Source organism: Colletotrichum costaricense, assembly GCF_030867565.1.
Source record: "Colletotrichum costaricense strain IMI 309622 chromosome Unknown Scaffold_23.1, whole genome shotgun sequence".
NCBI lineage: Eukaryota > Fungi > Ascomycota > Sordariomycetes > Glomerellales > Glomerellaceae > Colletotrichum > Colletotrichum costaricense.
The window spans coordinates 619,824-636,833 of NW_026848252.1; the positions used below are offsets into that span (position 1 = coordinate 619,824).

The following is a 17,010-nucleotide window of genomic DNA, read 5'->3' on the forward strand; positions in this document are numbered from 1 at the left end:
TTGGACCCTTAACGGCTGTTGGCTTCCAGACGTTACCTCGAGGGAGGCACGACAGCCAATGAACTGTTCGGCACCCGACGGCCCCCGGAGTTCTTAGTTTTCGACTGCGACACTGTGCCTCAGCCAGGACCTATGTGGCAAACTCCAATCTTCAGACATGACAGTTCGTTTGAGTCGGGGAGAAGCTTAGACAACCAGCGGGTGATGGGTCTGGAGAGGTCGAATGCAGTACAGACGAACTGAGGACGGCGATAAACATGTTTCCTGTGACGTGGATAGAATGGATCCGAGTCGTGAAAAAATAACTAAAGCACCAGGTTGTGGCCGCGCGCACAGTCGGCTTCTACCGCTTTGTTTGAGAATTGCAAAACAAACGTAGCTGTCGAGTCAAGTTGAGACGAGTATGGAGTCGGCCGTAACCGTTAAGCTAGGACCATTGAAACCTTGCAGTCTTTGCAGAGCGCGGAACCGAGGGGAGGATGCAGCCTGCCGGCCGAGTCTGCTATTCCCTAACACCGATTACGAAGTCGTCGCTCAGTTCGAGATTAGAGTTGTTGGGCAACCACAACTGTTTGAGGCATCGCCGATTCTGCACGAGACAAGTCGGCGGCGGTCTGGGAGTCGCTCATCACGAGGTCTCGACTCGGCGCCGCGTCGCATGGAGAAAGCATACGAGCGTAAATCGTGGTGGGTAGCCATGCTCAAGCCTTTGACGCCAGCTCGAGAATATCGAGCTTGCAAAGAGTACGACTCCAAGACGCAAGCAGGTAGATTAGGCGGCACCGCGGGCATCCGGGACGTGAGATTTAGGTAGCCAAGTCATTCCGATCCATCTTGAAAGAGCTGCCTGCTGCCCGCCCTGTGTGATGCAACCATTGCATTTGCTGCCGTCCTCTGGCCAACGGCTAGATGATGCGCCATTCGTGTACGACCAAAGTCTCCCGTTCCACCGGTACCAGAGGCGACGCTAGATCTGTGGCAGGAGGTCTCTAACGCGAAGCTATGCAATGTCAACGCTGTGGAGGGACGAGGAAGCGTTTAGCATTACAGGTCTGCTACCGGCCGCGAGAGAGAGCTGCACAACACCACAAAGGAATAAATGCAGGGTTTCTGCACCTAGTTCCTTGCGCTAGTGCCCTTCGGTGGCCGCAGCTACCTCCCCACAGCGGAGACATACCGCTTTCAATGGCTTGAACGCCTGTCACGATCCGGTCTGTATGTAGTATCATTGGTGGTGGTGGAGTGGATAGTAATGTTCCGTCGACGGACTCCAGTTCGGCGCAGGTCCGATCTGGATTGGCGGGTTCCCGATTCATCTCGATGGTCGAGAAGCGATAGCCATGGCCGTTGAACTAGCTTGGGTGAATTCAGCTGCGACGGAAGCGACTAGGGCCGGGAACGCCAACAAGCTATTGGCACCAAGCCACAGGATACTATCTACCAGCCGGTCATCTATGAGAGAGTGAGACATTGGCGGTCAAAGGCAGCTGGACTCGGATGGAAATGGCGATTGCACCGGAACCAGTCGGCCGTGATTTGCATATCTCGACGAACGGCCATCGAGGTATGACGCCGAATGGGACCCTGCATCGGGGCAACGGACAATGCGGTTGTCCTGGGTTGCTGCATTGCTGCGTGTCCGGGTTGAGGTGGTATTTGGCCCTTGGGTATCATGTCTAGACTGTTGTCAACTTAGATCAAATCAGTAACACTGGTTAGCTGGGGGCTGCCACGTCGGCGATACCACAAGAAGATCGGCCTGACGATGAGGCCCGGGATACGATTGAATGACAGGCACGTCATTGGGGAGACGTCGCGGTCGGTGGCATCATGTGAGGCTTGCTTTTCATGCTGAAATGCAGCACGGATGTCGCGGAGATTCCACGACGGCGTGCTGTTGTGTTTGTAGTGTATCGTGTGGTGTGCTGTGGAGCACCGAAGTGAGGTCACTGGTGAAATTGGCAGTGTAGGAGTCGGGTGGGCTTCGTCCAATGTCGTCGAGAGGTACATCTGGGGTCGGGAAGCATTGGTAATGAAACCAGGTATTGGCTGGGGTACACGATACACCGCACATGCGGATACAGCCAATTTGATCGATCGAGGTGTGCCGCCTGGGTGCCTTGCCTGCTGACGAATGTGCAGTGTTTGATCGCCCGCGGCGCTTCTCTCAGCATCATATTGGATGTCTGATCTGTGCTTTTCAGTACGGAGTATAGCATATATCAAGTCGGATAACGGCAGGTTGTGACGGGCGACCAACAGGGAGGGCGCGGTCTCGGAGTCTTGGGCGTAGAGGCCGACGGAGGTCGGCGTGGGGCTTTCTCGCCGTCCACAGTACCGGGAGACCGAAACTGATTGGCTCTGGGGCTGACACGGTTCACCCGCTGAGCGTTGTCGTGGAAGGAGAGGACTGGGTGGTGAGTGGTGACTGCCCAGTATGACGAGTGGTGTGCTCGGGGAATAGGCACGGGGGATTTGGAAGGAAGGAAGGAATACACGAAACACAAACCCAAACTGGCATCACCATCGTCGTGCTGTACCTGCCTTCTTCCACGTAGAGTAAGGTAGAGGCAGAAGGAAGGCGTGCCTGCCACCACACCTACCTACTTCTTGTACGTGCTTACTACATAAGGTAGGTAGGTAGACTTTTCAGGATGACTGACGCTCCGCGATAGTTGTTTCTCAAAGGGGAAGACGAATGCGCCAAACGAGACAGGAACGGATGCCTCTGCTCTTTCCGTTTTCCCGTCTGCTTGTCACGGTCGACATTTTGAGGCAAGAAAGGCGCACGCAAGGTGCTTCGCTCTGACGGTTTCCAGGCTGCATCCTGCAGGTACAGAACGGTGTACGTAGTATGTCATACGCACAAGCACATGCACAAATCATCAACTATCCAGGTACTGCGTGTAAGGTACACAGAGCTCTCTTCTCTGACCTTTGGCTGCCGTCAGCCGTCTCAAATGCAAATGGCTTGGCCATCTTTCGGCCGCCTCAAGTCTCGAGTCTCGACTTCACCTTGCCCTGTCACCTTGCGCCGCAAATAGAGAGATACAAAGATACCCAAACCAACACTTGGCTACGCCACGAACCAACAGCCAACCGCCGTCTTTTTCTGCTTGCGGTCCTGAGACGGTCCCAACGTCACCTTGATCAAATCGACCTTCAGGGCTCCAGTCTCCAGGGCTCCAGTCAAAAAGTCACCTTCAAGGTTGTTTCCTCGCAGCTTTCTGGCCAATCCCCACTGCACGGTACCTTACAATAACGGACCTTAATTAAAGCACATCGTCCAATAGATCCTCCCGCACGGCAACATCCCCCTGCTCCTGCACCCGGCACTCAACCTCGAACAAGGAGTCAAGCTCAACCCACATGGCCTGTCGAGCCTTTGCTAGCCCTGGCCATAGTAGCCCGCTGCATGAACTGCTACGCAGTCGGAGTACAGAGTACGGACACTCGCCTTTGCTCTTCAGGCCTCGTGAGGGCTTCAGCAGCCTCTGCCACGCTACCAACTGCGTCAGGAAAGGCCCGTCTACTTTTGTGTACAAAGTTGGAACGCCACGATTCTTCTGCCTAGGTCGCCCAACGCCGCTGTCGCCGCCTCATCTCTTCCCAATCTGGTCCAACTACCTTCACCATTGACGCCTCCTCCGACTGGGGCTTCGCGCGGGTCCTACGGAATTACCAGAGGTAGAAGGGGGCTTGCGGGCGCTCAAAGCGTCGCCAGATCGAGTACAAGGACCATTCGGTAATCCACAAGAGCCCACCACGCCTCTCCTTCAGCTCTTGTCTTTCGCTAGTGCCCGTCGAGGGCCCCTTCAAATAGACTGGGAGACCCTGGCTTGGCTCTCGCTCTTCCACTGGTCAGACCGGCCTGTTGAGCATCTCTGCTACCACCGTCTAATTATTCTCTCACCCGCGCTACTGCTTCAGCTTACAAGATCCTGGGTCCAACTCCGTCCAAGGCTCGCGAGACGTGCCCCCGTTTCCGTCCGAGGTTCATATTTATTGCAGAGCGACCTCGAAAGAAACTTCCTCGACAACTATCCCGTACCTGTCCATACACCGTACTCCGTACTCCGTCATCCTCCCACAAACCGGTCCGCCAAAGGCTCCAAACCCAACCACCAGTCCACCACCAACCTACTCGAGACGGGGTACCTGGCGACCATCTCAACCTCTAACACCCCATCTGGACATTTACAATTCCTCCGTTACCTCGCCTGTTTCCAAACCTAGAAACCGTACCTGCTTTGCCGTCTTTGCTCTGCATGCCTAGGGCCCGCCCGCTTGTTTCTCTAAGCGCTCGCCAGTCAGCGATCGACTTCGCCCTTCCAGATCACCAACACGGCGCTTCCACGCACATCCAGTCCCCTCCATTGGCCGCCCACCCTGTCCCTCAATTTCAAATCTGCCTCGCCTGTCCTCAACCTGGTGCTTCTCTGCGTCTATCCAGACAGAATGGGACTGCTCCTGGCGTTTCATTGATATCGAATTAGACTGTGGTATCCCAACCAACGCCGGCCAAGTCGACTTACACCACGCCGGCCGGGCCAACGTGCAGATCCAAGCCTCCTTCCCCAGCTTTACCCGTACCAACAGACGCGGCACAGCGGGACAAACATTCCATTAATTGAGGCTTACACCCCGCGACCCTATTTGATTCAGGCTTCTGTCTCTTTTCTAGCTTCCCATCATGGACCCTACAACGACGCTCTTTACGTTCATGCTGTGAGTCGCTTTTATCTAATTCTTTGCAATCTCGCTTTCGTTTTCTTCTCCCGTTCGCTGGTCGAAACTTTGGCGTCGCTTTCGCTCCAAATCCAACAAGATCGATCGCCCTCTCGTTCGAACTCGCATAATTGTATGTCTGGCCAATAGCCTCGATCCCCTCGTCCCATCACGCCTCCTACATGACTCCTGCACAAATCCCAGTACGGCCGAATGAAGCACAAGGTCTGCGAGAGTTCGCTGCCTCTCCTCATTTAGCATTCACACACATCTCTTCGGTTTCCTCAAAGGGTCGGGGAAAGCATTCGGGGACCGGCGCCGAAGGTTGTTTGCTTCTGCTTAACCGTCTGCTTGGGCTCATGTTTCGAACATTGTCGGATGGAAAAGTTTATATCGGGTTATGCTATGCCCTACCTCCCCGGCCCTGGCCTGCGCCCGTTCCTCCCCTCACACCTTCTCACCTGCCATTACCAGCTTCTCAGCGGCAACCTTCCGAGAACTCCGTCAAACACCTTGCAAAGCCAAAAAAAAATCGTCGCCGACGGTGATCGGCACCTCGTCCGCTCCTGGGTGGGGGACAGGGGACTAGGTCTGATGCTCGGCGCAAGCCCAGTGGCTGGTGTCTTGGCTTTCGCATCATGCTTCATACCTTCTCACTTGCTCTTCATATATATTACCAGAAGCAACCCCTCTACTTCCCTTCGCTGACCATCACGACTATGTAGTCAGACTCATCCGACTGTAAGATCAGTACACTTGGTCGGCTCCTGGGACAACTTCACCAAACCATACACCATGGAACGAGATATTCGACGAGATCGCGGCCAATGGCGCGGATGCCACACTTTCAAGGACATTGTTCTGGACGACGACTTGGGTGCGAGGGATACCAAGCGCAACGGCGGCCTGAAGATGGGAAATACCTACTACTACTATGTAGGTTATCTGGCGAGGCTAGGTTGATCCGCGCACTAACACGTCTTAGTACGAGATTGATGGAACGCAAGAGTCGCACAACCCGGCACTGCCTACCACCACCAACTGCCCTTACCTTCCTGGACAGACTGTCAACACTCTGGATGTCCCTTACGAAGTGGCCGAGAGGAAGAGGAGCGCATCGTTGGGCTCGCTCCGTCCTGGTGAACAGAAGACTATGAACCCTGAAGACAAGTTCATTACGCCCAGGCCGCCACCACCAGTGCCTGGCGGTTCAATTCGAAGATTGGGCTCCGCACCGGCCGCACAATCTGGCAGATCCATTTCCCGCGCCGGCTCTACCTCCCCGCCGCCGTCTTGGCGTCGCATGTTCAACAGGAAGCCGTCCACCAGCCGGCTTGCTGAGCGTGGCCGCCAATCCGAGGATGAGGACCGCCCTCTTTCACCGTACTCTGGATCTTCTTCGGATGACAACAGAAGCGGTTCATCTGAGGGAAGCCGAACTCGCGATCTTTCCCCAGAGTCCCTGAGACGGTTCCTCTCCGATGAGAACCCCTTCTCCAGCGCTTCCTCTAGCGCATATGGGCGTCCGCCTGTTGTTATCCCCGACGACATTGCCGAGGAGGGAGACGATGATGAGAACTTTGCCAACTCGGCCTACGAGGTCAACCCCTACACGACCAGCCTGTCACCACCGCCCTTCAAACGCTCCCACTCTGACAGCACCTTGCCGGTAGTGCACGCCCCGCGAGTTCTCACACGCGAGAAGAAGTACTCGCCTCTCCCTCCTCTTCCCGTCAACAAGACGCTGAGAGACCTGGCGACGGCACCATCCGCCTCGCGCTTCTCCTTTTCGTCTGACTCCAGCGTCGCCTCCTCCATTGGCCCCATCTCTCCTGAGGATGATACTCCATCCTTCTATGACTCTACCGAAGAGGATCGCTACTCCAACGAGAGCGATGCCAACTTCGTTCAGCCCTTGTCTCTTCCGAGCACCAGGAAGCCGTCTCTGGAGCAGAACTACAGCTTGCCCCGGGCTCCCGGCATCAAGGTTCACCCCGGTGTTCACACCATGGTTGCCGCCCCCGCTGACAACGGCCTTGACGACTTGGTCAATGAGATGGGCTGGATGGTTGATGTCATCCGCGGCAAGGGCATCTGAACAGAAATTTACTACGCAGGTCACACTACACGGTGACTCTGCACTACCGTCGTATATATCGATGGCTAAGCACACAACCAAAGCCACCTAGACGGATTACATATCAGGTTATACGAAAAGGCGGCATCGCATCAGCCTTCCCCATTGGGGCACAGGGCTGACTAGCTCATATTCACAAAAAGGAATCGGATTTTGGACGGAGTACTGGACGAGATATACCCTTTCCTTGCCCTTCTACAGCTACTACCACTCATGGCTTTCATGCCAACGGCGCTTTATGTGGTGGACATTTTGAGGAACTCTGGGGACAATGGAATGGACATCACACAAAGGAAAAGATGGGCAACGGGCAACGGCGCAAATGTGGTACACATTACCAAGGTGTTTGGAGTATTTGGATCGGATTTGCTGTGGCTGCATTGAGCAAGCTTCATTGATGGGAAACGGTTACTCATTGCAAACTAGCGTTGCCATTTTAGGCGGAACGAAGAGATCGTGATAGATGAATCTGAATGAAACATCTGCAATGACTCAAGAAGCTTGAAACTGTCTCCTCCCCCATATGCCAAGTGACAGAAGCCGTCTGTTAGCTTGCAACGTCCCGGGTTACCGCCGGCTGTTAAATTGCAGCATGGGTCACTGACTGATTTAGCCTCCCGCGAGAAGCAAGCAACCTTGGCTCATTTCGAGGCTCTGGCTCAACAAGCTTCTTTTTTGCTGCTTACGCGCCTACGAATACCATCTGTGCACTCACGGTTGCGGTTTCAAAGGATTCGGAGTGGTGGGCGGTGGACGATTGGAGAGCTGCTGTGAGGCTCGGCCGAGGGCCTCGTACGAGCTGGAAGGGGCACCACGGCGATTGGTCCAACGGTGAGTGTTGTTTGTCTGTGTGTGTGTGCCATGGATGTGAGAATATGGTTGGGTGGGTGGGTGAAGGTTGTTATGTCGGCAAGCTTGAGAGTTGAGCAAGAGTAAGCGAGGGAGAAGAGGATGCTTAGCATGAGCGGTTAAGCCAGCGGGAGAGAAAATCCCAGTTCCTACTAAGAGCCATCCGAGAGGGGAAATGTGTTCATCAAACCATGAAAGAAGCTTAGCCATGCATGTCATTTGGGTGTTTTTGTCTCCTCTTGGGATAAGGTACGGTATGGGAGGGGAGGGGATGACGACGATGTGTAGGTGTAGTTGGTTGGACCAGATTCCCGACGGGCGTTTCCCCCCCTTTTCCCTTCATTCTCTTCAAGACCTACATTATCTCCAGTATTTTTCACGATGTTTACTTTGGGACAGCGGCAGTAATTTGGGGCTTGAGATACGGAAGCCTTCTTCATGAATTTTACTGGCTAGTTGAAGGTTGTGAGATAGTATTGGCGGTTGATATTTCATTCCTGATTGGATCTCACAATTTAAATCATCAGTCTTGGTTTGGAGTTCTTGATGTCTCCCGTTTTCGTCTTGGTCACTTTTTGACTACGGCATGCACTATTCGTGTCCGGCGAGCGCCGCCATGGTCCATCGTCATGGTCATGATCCGTCTTCCCAAGGCAAAGTGATTATCACCGTGCCCTACATGCCGTGATTTCCCCGATCACGTTGGGGAAGAATGACGACATGTACTCAGATACGATGGTCCGTCCCCTGTTGTGTGTCTCTTGATAACGGTGTTTTAACACGTGTGTGTCCAAGGGGACTCGCTCCTCGGAGAGACGGGAGGGGTATGCGAGAAGGGGGTCCGAAGATAGAGGAAGAAGCGGTTGAATTGCGATCCTGTTCAACTTACGAGACCCCTCAAATGGACTCTCTCTGCGGTATAGCGTACTTCTCCCTACACCCGCGAATTCTTCGCCAAGTGATGTCAACGTCGGAACAGAAAAAGAGAGTTGACACGGGAGATTGGGGGAGATGCGAGTATTTCAGCGAGGTATAGTGAGGGTGTTCCTATATTTGCGATCACAATCCTCGTCCAGCCTAGGAAGTATCCGGGTATGTTCCCACACCAGCCAGGCACCTATCCAGGCACCAGAAACTAGGTACTCAAAATTCTGAACGGTGCATGGAAGGGGTTGTATGGCCCGGTTGCTTATTATTCATACCCAATCGGCACCCAGTGGGATTGTGTAAGAAAGTAGGGGTGGGAGGGAGAGAAAAGGCTCAGAAGAGCGGAGGGTCTTACTGAGACCGCAGCACCTTGAACATGGGACGACGATGTATTAGTGAGCGTAAATGTTGATTGTGTGTGTATACGTACGTACGCCCAAGAGAATTATAGAGAGGGGAGGGAGAGAGAGGTACGTAAGGCCAGGTACGGCTACGGGGAATGAGTGAAAGCTTCGGATGGTTGGAAGGGAGAGACGGGAATCCGATATCGAACCCGAAAGGTTGGGAAGGTTGGTTGTGTACGTGGTGGTGTGGTATGGTATGGTATGGCAGGCTTATCCAACGTGAAGGTGAAGGGGCCGAATGGTCAGGGGAAGAAAGGCGAAGCATGCTTTGGTGAGGCTCAACGTCGGATTTGCGGCTCCGTGTCAACAGCCTTACTTCCTGCAATGCTACTACTACTGCTACTCTGCTCGCGCGCGTAAACGGATGTATTGGTGAGGCACGCCTGCGAGTGGGAGTTCCGTAGATAGATTGTATGAGATGGCGTGGTGTACAGAATGCAACCACGTAACCTCGTCCCCTCCATCCACCTATATCCCACGCATCGTTGATAGTGTTTTCGATCAAAGATTGAATTCCGAGTCTGACCATGTCCAACGGCGCTACATTCCCTCGAACCTCCACCTTCTACCACTTCCCTACCCTGGACCTGACATCTTCCTCCTGATCATGCGTTCCCACATGTCCGCATCTATCACGACTCATGCCCGGAACAAGAAAGTCGAGACCACACCTCAAATTAAGCTTTTCGCTCACTCAAAGTAGCACCCACCCTATGGGCCGTGGGTTGTAAGTGGTCTGTCTACAGTCGTACGTAAACCTGCCCTGGTCTGATCACAAAAAAAAAAAACCATCCCAACATTCTTCGGCGCGCGCGCGAGAGAGAGAGAAAGAGATCTGGCACGAGAAAAAGTCAACCACTACACCCCCAACGTCCAAACAAATTCTTAAATAGCGTTTTTCATGCCCTCCAGCCCAACCGTACCACCTAGCCAGCCATACCGGCCTCCAGCAGCTCAGTCTGCTTTCGGTCTGCCACCCCCCCTTTCGTGCTTCATCATCCAGCTTCCGAGGGCCCATTGATACCATTGAATTGTGTCACTACGTACGAGGTGGGAGAAGGGAAATCTCAAAAAGAGACTTTTGACGACACGGGGGGGAAGAAAGGGGGGTTATGTGTGTCTCGTCGGTCTTTTCTCTCCCGGCCGAGAAGAATCACCCGGAATGCTGTGGAGTTCCGGAATTCTATTTCGCTGGACAACTCACGAGATACTGAACTGGACCCTTTGCTCTGATGTAGTGATCACATGTCTCATTGGTAGTACTTATGAACAATACCATACTGTGATGACCAGTGATGCAAAGGAAACGAACAACACACACAAGGACAGAGTGAAGCATTTGTTCAAGTTTCTCAGAGCACTTCCGAGAACGGCAGAGCATATCTTTCCCACCTTTCAACGAGGGAAAACTTGCCCTGCGGGTATTATCACAATAGAAGTACAGTATCCCCGTCCCATCCCACACCAAAAAGGCCATATATAACGCCGTACCCAATACAGCAAGCGGCCTGATAAACGCCCGTGAACATTGGGGACCTCGGAAGTCGAGCCCTGGCCCCATGTTTTGACTTTCCTCCTACCCTCCCTCTGAACTCCCCGTGTGTAGGTATGTGTGTATGTTGGTGTGTGCCTTGTTTCGGCCCACTCTCTCCGATCTGATCGGTCGGAGCCTATATTTGTTCAGGGCGCAGGAACAAACCGTCCGATGAAAATCCTCAAATAGCCGTGGCTTTTTCGTTCCCGTTAAACGTATTTTCTGTTCTGCTCAACTACTCAGGCGGGCCTCCCATAGAGTTTGTCCTTACTCAGACAACGGTCGCAACCGAAGCGGCAGCGGGTTGTGTGGCAGACTCGGTGACGGCCAAGTTCACTTCCTTGTCCTGGGTGGGTTGAACTTGGCCTGGTGGTGGTGGTGGTGGTTGCGGCGCTTGCGGCTGGGCTGGCGGCGGCGGCGGCTGCTGGGTCTGCGGCTGCGTCTGTGCCTGCCCCGCCGACGGTAACGGTGAGGGCACCGTCGCGGCATCCGTCTTGGTTGTCGGCTGATCCACCACTCCCTCCTGAGCAGGCAGTGTCGTCTTGGCATCATTGGGTTCCTGCTTCTCGGTGCCTTCCCCGACGGCGCCGTTGCCTTTCTCTGCTTCTGTCTCTGGAACCTTAGCCTCCTCCTTTTCCACCTCCTTCTTCTTTGGCTGTCTTGGCGGACCTCCCTTGAGGAACCGCTCCGGCACCCCGCGAGCGGCATATGTGCAGCTGCCGACCCATGCGCCGAGCAGGCTGCTCCACTTGTACTCGCCGCGGCGGAGTCGTTGAATTTCGCGGTACGCATAGGCGTTGAAATAAGGTAAACCCGTCTCGGGGTCGCGGTAGCGAGCGGGGTGGGCGGTAATGACACATACTGGCCGGGGCGCTGGCTTCGCAAGGCGGTCCATCCGCCGTCCAAAGAGAATCTGGGTCTGTACAGTCTTGTCACGCACACGCTCTTCGTCAAAGTTGCGAAGAATAAAGGCGTTGCGAGCAACCTCGCTCGGGGGAGGCTCCTCAGGCGCCGGTGCTTCTGCCGGCGCAGTCGCAGTCGCAGGCGCAGTCGTAGGCAGTGCGGGACGAGAGGGATCGACCGTCGGTTGTGATGGAGGCTTCGGCAGAGCGATTGGTTGTGACGGCTGGAGTGGTGCTAGTGAAGGTGGCGGCGGCGGCGGTCTTGCTGATGGTGGAGGGGGAGGAGCCGGCATGGATAGAGGAGACTTGTGCTGGCATACATTCGGAGGCGCCAGAACATTGGACTTTGGCTGCGTCGTGTGTTGAGCAAGGTGGATGCCACCCAAGGGAGGGGCAAGAACAGGCGGCGCGAGCACTGGAGCTGCCAATACCGATGTTTTTGGAGGTGGCGGAATAGGGGGAGGAGCCATGGACATGGAGCCAAAGGTCGGCGGTGGTGGCATTGATGGTGGTGCCATGATCCTGGATTTGTCTTCAGGCTTGGGCATGGCGAGTGACGACGATGGCGGTGGAGGAATGGGTGGGGGAGCCATCACACGGGGGCGCTCTTCCGTCTTCACTATCGGTGGAGGGTCTGTGGGGACGGGCGGAACGGGTGTCGATGGCGACGGTGCCTTTGAAGCATCGTTCTGCTGAGCTTGGTCGACATCCATTGACGTCGGGGGGGCTGGCGGAGCGTCAGGCTTTGCGTTCGACTGTGCCTCTGCTGTCGTCTCTGTCGTCGGTGCAGGCAGCGTCGGCTCAGAAGCATTCGACGCTGAGCCCTCCTCCTTGCCCTTCGTCTTATCCACCTTTTCCTTCTTCTCCCTCTTCTTCCGAACGGGCTTCTCTTCCTCGGCGACCCTGCCAACGTGCTTCAGATGATGCTCCCACTCACCAATGCCGCTCCAGTACGTCACCACAGGGCCCTTGAGTGTTCGGTTGTTGAGAGCGGCGAGCTTCGCAAGGCGTTCTTCTTCTCGCGCTTTTTCGGCCACCTCCCATCTGTTTAACGACTTTGCGTTGCGCTTCTCCACGAGGGCCGCCTCAGCCAACCGTTCCGCCTGTGTCATGGGCGGTTTCTTGGACGCCTCGAGCTTCTTTGCTTTCTTTTCCATGATGGCCACCTGTTTCAACCGCTTCGCCTCGCGTTCCTTCATCTGTTGGTGCAGCTGCTCCTTGCTGAGCATCGTCGTCTGGCGGAGCGAGGCGCGGATAGGCATGTCAGCCGCCGAGGGCAGCCAGCTCGTCCGTTCCGACTTCTTTTTCGGCCGCGGCGCGGGTGCGGCCGTTTGTTCGATGCGGACCTTTTTTCTGAACTTGGCCGGGATAGCTTCCTGGGCCTTGCGTTTCCGCGACGCTAGCTTCTTCTCCCTGGCTTGCTTCTCGAGCTCCTTTTCGCCCTCAAGGTCGTCTCCCTGCTGCTGGTCATCCTCGTCGTCGGATGACGAGTCCATCTGCACGTCGGAACCAGCATCGTCGACATTGCTGAAGCCTTCGTCGTTGTCGTCTTCGGCAAAAAGCAGTTCGAGGTCCGAATCGGGTTCTTCGTTGGCGAGCATCGACTTCATGCGGTTACCGGCGGTAGACCGCTTTTCTCGACCGGTCGCCAACCATTCTACTGTGGTCGGAGTGGCGACTGTCGGGGTCTCATTTTCGCTGTCGCTGCCGCTCGAGTCCGAAGACTCATCGCGCGATGAAGGTTTGGTGTCGTTTGCCGTTGTAGCCATCGCGTCGGTCGAATTGAAAGGTGTGGATTTGGGCCCTTAGCCCATGTCTGCCGCGCTGTGAGAGGTGCGGCGTGTACAGCCGGCGGCCTGTTCGAGTGAAATGGGTTGCGTGGGGAGAGTTTTGACGTTGAGGGTGGTAAAGTAGTGTCTGCGTGAGACGCGTCCAGAAGGGTAAAAAAAAAAAATTGTAGATGTAGCGGACGTCGCGGCACTTGTGACGTCTGACAATTCGACTTTCCTAGAACCACCTTCCGGCAAGGTACCAATTACAAGCGAATCGGGAGTTAGCGGGCAGCGGGCAGCAACCAACGGCCCCAAGTCCCTCAGTGGGGCTTAAGGGGCGTTACCTCCGTGCGCCGTTACCCGATTTCTTGAGGCGACCGGCCACGGCTGCCTAAGGTAGGTAAGGTAAACCTGCCAACACCATATATGTCAACTTATCATTGCAGATGAGACCCTGATATGATGTTCTATATTCCAAGCTTGTTTGCATAGTTTCCTATGACTTGTAATTGCTAATCTGTGGCTAGCATTGCCAGCTCCTATGTGTACTCCGTTCCCATGACCAAACGCCGCCTGTTAATTCATGTAATGCTCCCGCATCCCTTTCAACCCAAAAGTACAGGTAAATCTGGACCTATGCAAATCACATCTCCTCACTCCAGCTCTCGCCCGCCTGGGTCCATTCTTTACACCATCCGAACCAGTACCTCTTATTGCAGCGAGGATCTGAAGGGGTTGCTTTGGTGGGCGCTGATGTCGGGGTGGCCGTGGGCGCGGCAGTGATGGTGTGAGACGGGGTTGCGCCGGGGAACAAAGTCGTGCTCGTGGTCGATGTAGTCTTGTCCTTGCAGCCAAACCATCCAGGTGTCTTGCAAGTAGTCGTCGTTGTTGCAGTCGTAGTTGAAGACGAAGTGGTCGTAGTCGTGGTCGTCTCGTCCTTACATCCAAACCAGCCAGGGGTCTTACAAGTGGACGTGGTCGACGTGGAAGTAGTAGTGGTAACCGGCGTCGTCGTGGTCTCATCCAAGCAACCCCACCAGCCCGGCGTCTGGCAGGTGGCTGTCCGAGTACGCGTCTTCGATGTTGTCGAGGACTTGGACGTCGTGGTCGATTCGGTCCCGTTGCTCTCATACATTTTCCAGTTGGCACAGTCGCGGCATTCGGGCGTAGCCTTGCACTCTGGGACCGTGTCATACTTCATAATGACATCGTGGATAACAGATCGGATCTTGTGGGTTCCGATGCCGACTCTCCATCCCTTGTCGGCCACAACGTCATAAACGCACTCAAGTCCAGAATGGCAGGCCGATTCCATGGCATACCCAGCAAAGGAGCACGTCGCAGTAGCACCATTACAGGTCCCAATGTAGATGGGGTCTGCCGTATGACCAAAATGGAAGGCGCCGGTATCTGTGCGAGCCTGGTGAAGCATCTGATCGTATCCTGGAGGAACAGGCAGTCCCAGTCTGCTGGCGGCGAGCGCCTCTGGCACGGCCTCAAAGGTCACGACGGGAATACCGTAGGTCAGGCCCAGGAGGGAGCTGACTGCGCCCCCGAGAGAATGGCCCGACAGCCAGATGTTGGAGTCGGGGAACAGCTCGGTAACGTTCGAGTACAGTTCCTTGGCCGCCGTGTAGTATCGGTGCTCGTCTTTGAGCGCTTGCACTACGCAGGTGTTGTTGCATGAGTAGGTGGATGTGGCGCAGTCGCACACTTGATGCCAGGTCCACTGCCCCTGCTGAGCACAACAGCAGCTGAAGAAGAGGTTGTCATTGACCTTGTCGTTGGTGGTGGTTCCCTCTCCGTCAAAGATGGCCGTAGAAGTTCCCTTGAGGCCAATAACAATAGTCGAGTTCGTCTCGTCCGCCCAGATGTGCCCCCGGAGTCCGTCACCCTCCCATCCGAAATCAGCGCTCCTATTGTAGCCGCTGCCGACCTCTTCCCAGTCCGCCTTGCCCTCCTCTTCAATGTAAGCGTTTGCAGCCATGATGGCAAGGCTGATAACCGTGGCCTTGTCCGTGACGTTGGGTCCGGGGACCTCGTCGGTAGTCCAATCGGATGGCGACATGATGTTGACATAGCCGCGCTGACGAGCTTCGGTGACCATGGGATCAACGACAGACGGCCGACGATCAACCATGCGCTCGATCTTGAGAGGCGTGCTCTGGGCCTTCAGAGGCATCACCCTTTCCCTCTTGTATCCGTCCTCCTCCGCCAGCCAGACCTGGTTATCGGCGCCGTCGGAGTGGCGGACATCCTTGCGTCGGTGCAGCTGAGGATGCCGATATGTTCCATGGTGGAAAATGTGTCGTAATGTAAATATGTGTTCGCCCGTGTTGGGTTGTGCGGTGCTGGGTGGAAGTAAAGGTCCTGGTTGAAGGACGGCGTCGTCGTTGTTTGGCACTTCCCCAACGGAAGCTAGAGTCGGTGATACCGCGAGGAACGATAAGAGCAGCTGTGCCGTAACCCTGCCAGCAGAGCTACACTGGCCCCCTCGCCCTAATTTGAGTCTCATGGTTGTCTCAAGACACAAGAAAAAGAAGTCGCATCCAGGAATAATGGTTGACGAAGAGTAGGGAGTGAAAGCAACGAGAGGTTGGGTCTCGCGGAAGGCGACGCGTGGAGGTAGATGAGTACAAGAGGATCAATGATGCCGACGTTGAGATGCGCAGACAACGTGCCCCAAGTTATGACAGCATCAGGTGGACGACGCTGGCGCTGTTTACGTTGCCTCCGACTCGCGGAGAGTGCACAGATCAGGCCCGATAACCCACTCCCTGCGCCAAAAGGTCTCCGCCTCCGGATCTGCGTTAAGACTTTATGTCGTCAAGACTGCAGCCGGCTTAACAGCTACCCTGGGCGGGTACCTATAGTCTCATGTCCCCCGATAAGGCGCAATCAGGGATACCCGCACCAGCATGTGACCAATGTCCCCTCAGATAGCGCGCATGCCTTCTGTATCCGAAGCTGCCTGGTGCCTGGCATCCACCGTTCCACGCTACTTTGGGGGACCATCGAGGGGCATCTTCAGCGGACCTTCGGCTACTCAACGATCCCGTCGCAACCCGTCCGGGTTGCTGCCATGGATAATACGCCCAACATTGATGACATTCCGAGGCACCATTTATGCTTCGGAACAAGGTACGTTGTGCAAGGTACCAGAATGGGCCCATCACTGATTGGAATCCAGGAATCAAGACCAAGCCCCAAAGTACAGAGTACAGAGCATTCGTGCCTACCTACATTAAGGTAGCTACAGTTGCTATCAGGCCCTTAGGCTAAGACATCCGCTGTCAGTCCTCCTCGTGCCCCCCAGCACATGCATGCACTGAAGGTCGGATCCGTCTGCAGATGACACCTGTGGGCTTCCAATAAAACTTGAGCGGGGGCATGGCGGGAGCTACCTTGTCAACTTGTCTTCCTTACCGACCATAGCTGGCATGCTCGGTTGGTTACCTGCGTTACCTTCCTTTCACGGGAACGGCCTATTCTCAAGCTGCTCAAAGACCAACAATCCTCAAAACCTCATTGCTCTCTCGCCCCGTCCTCGCCCTCTTCTTTGCTTTGCGCTGGCACAAGGCACCCCGTGCACCCATCTACGGCACTGACATCATTTTGTTAGAGATGCGAATAGAAACATAGCTGCCATCTTGGGCCATCTTACGAGCCATCATCCCTGTTCTCCTACTCCATTTATGGCATAAATCTGTCCCGCGTGCTACAACCAGGGATCTCTTTCCTCTGATATCGGGTTTCA

The 17,010-nt window shown here is 55.0% G+C and overlaps 5 protein-coding genes across 5 annotated transcripts; 2 read left to right on the plus strand and 3 right to left on the minus strand.

The window, feature by feature from the left end:
- Window positions 1-1,312: 1,312 nt before the first annotated feature.
- CCOS01_15364 (uncharacterized protein) lies at window positions 1,313-2,010 on the minus strand (the record flags this gene model as incomplete). Its single annotated transcript, XM_060463503.1, has 3 exons — window positions 1,313-1,452; window positions 1,555-1,631; window positions 1,793-2,010. 3 exons carry the CDS (start codon window positions 2,008-2,010, stop codon window positions 1,313-1,315), a joined length of 435 nt encoding a protein of 144 aa, XP_060306106.1.
- Window positions 2,011-4,693: 2,683 nt separating this feature from the next.
- On the plus strand, window positions 4,694-6,826 carry CCOS01_15365 (uncharacterized protein; the record flags this gene model as incomplete). Its single annotated transcript, XM_060463504.1, has 3 exons — window positions 4,694-4,728; window positions 5,454-5,664; window positions 5,714-6,826. The coding sequence occupies 3 exons, from the start codon at window positions 4,694-4,696 to the stop codon at window positions 6,824-6,826; spliced, it is 1,359 nt and encodes a 452-aa protein (XP_060306107.1).
- A 3,331-nt stretch (window positions 6,827-10,157) lies between these two features.
- CCOS01_15366 (uncharacterized protein) lies at window positions 10,158-10,259 on the plus strand (the record flags this gene model as incomplete). The annotated part of the gene is made up of 1 exon (XM_060463505.1): window positions 10,158-10,259. One exon carries the CDS (start codon window positions 10,158-10,160, stop codon window positions 10,257-10,259), a length of 102 nt encoding a protein of 33 aa, XP_060306108.1.
- A 591-nt stretch (window positions 10,260-10,850) lies between these two features.
- CCOS01_15367 (YL1 nuclear protein) lies at window positions 10,851-13,250 on the minus strand (the record flags this gene model as incomplete). The annotated part of the gene is made up of 1 exon (XM_060463506.1): window positions 10,851-13,250. The coding sequence occupies one exon, from the start codon at window positions 13,248-13,250 to the stop codon at window positions 10,851-10,853; it is 2,400 nt and encodes a 799-aa protein (XP_060306109.1).
- A 646-nt stretch (window positions 13,251-13,896) lies between these two features.
- Window positions 13,897-15,768, minus strand: CCOS01_15368 (uncharacterized protein; the record flags this gene model as incomplete). The annotated part of the gene is made up of 1 exon (XM_060463507.1): window positions 13,897-15,768. One exon carries the CDS (start codon window positions 15,766-15,768, stop codon window positions 13,897-13,899), a length of 1,872 nt encoding a protein of 623 aa, XP_060306110.1.
- Between the last annotated feature and the right edge of the window lie 1,242 nt (window positions 15,769-17,010).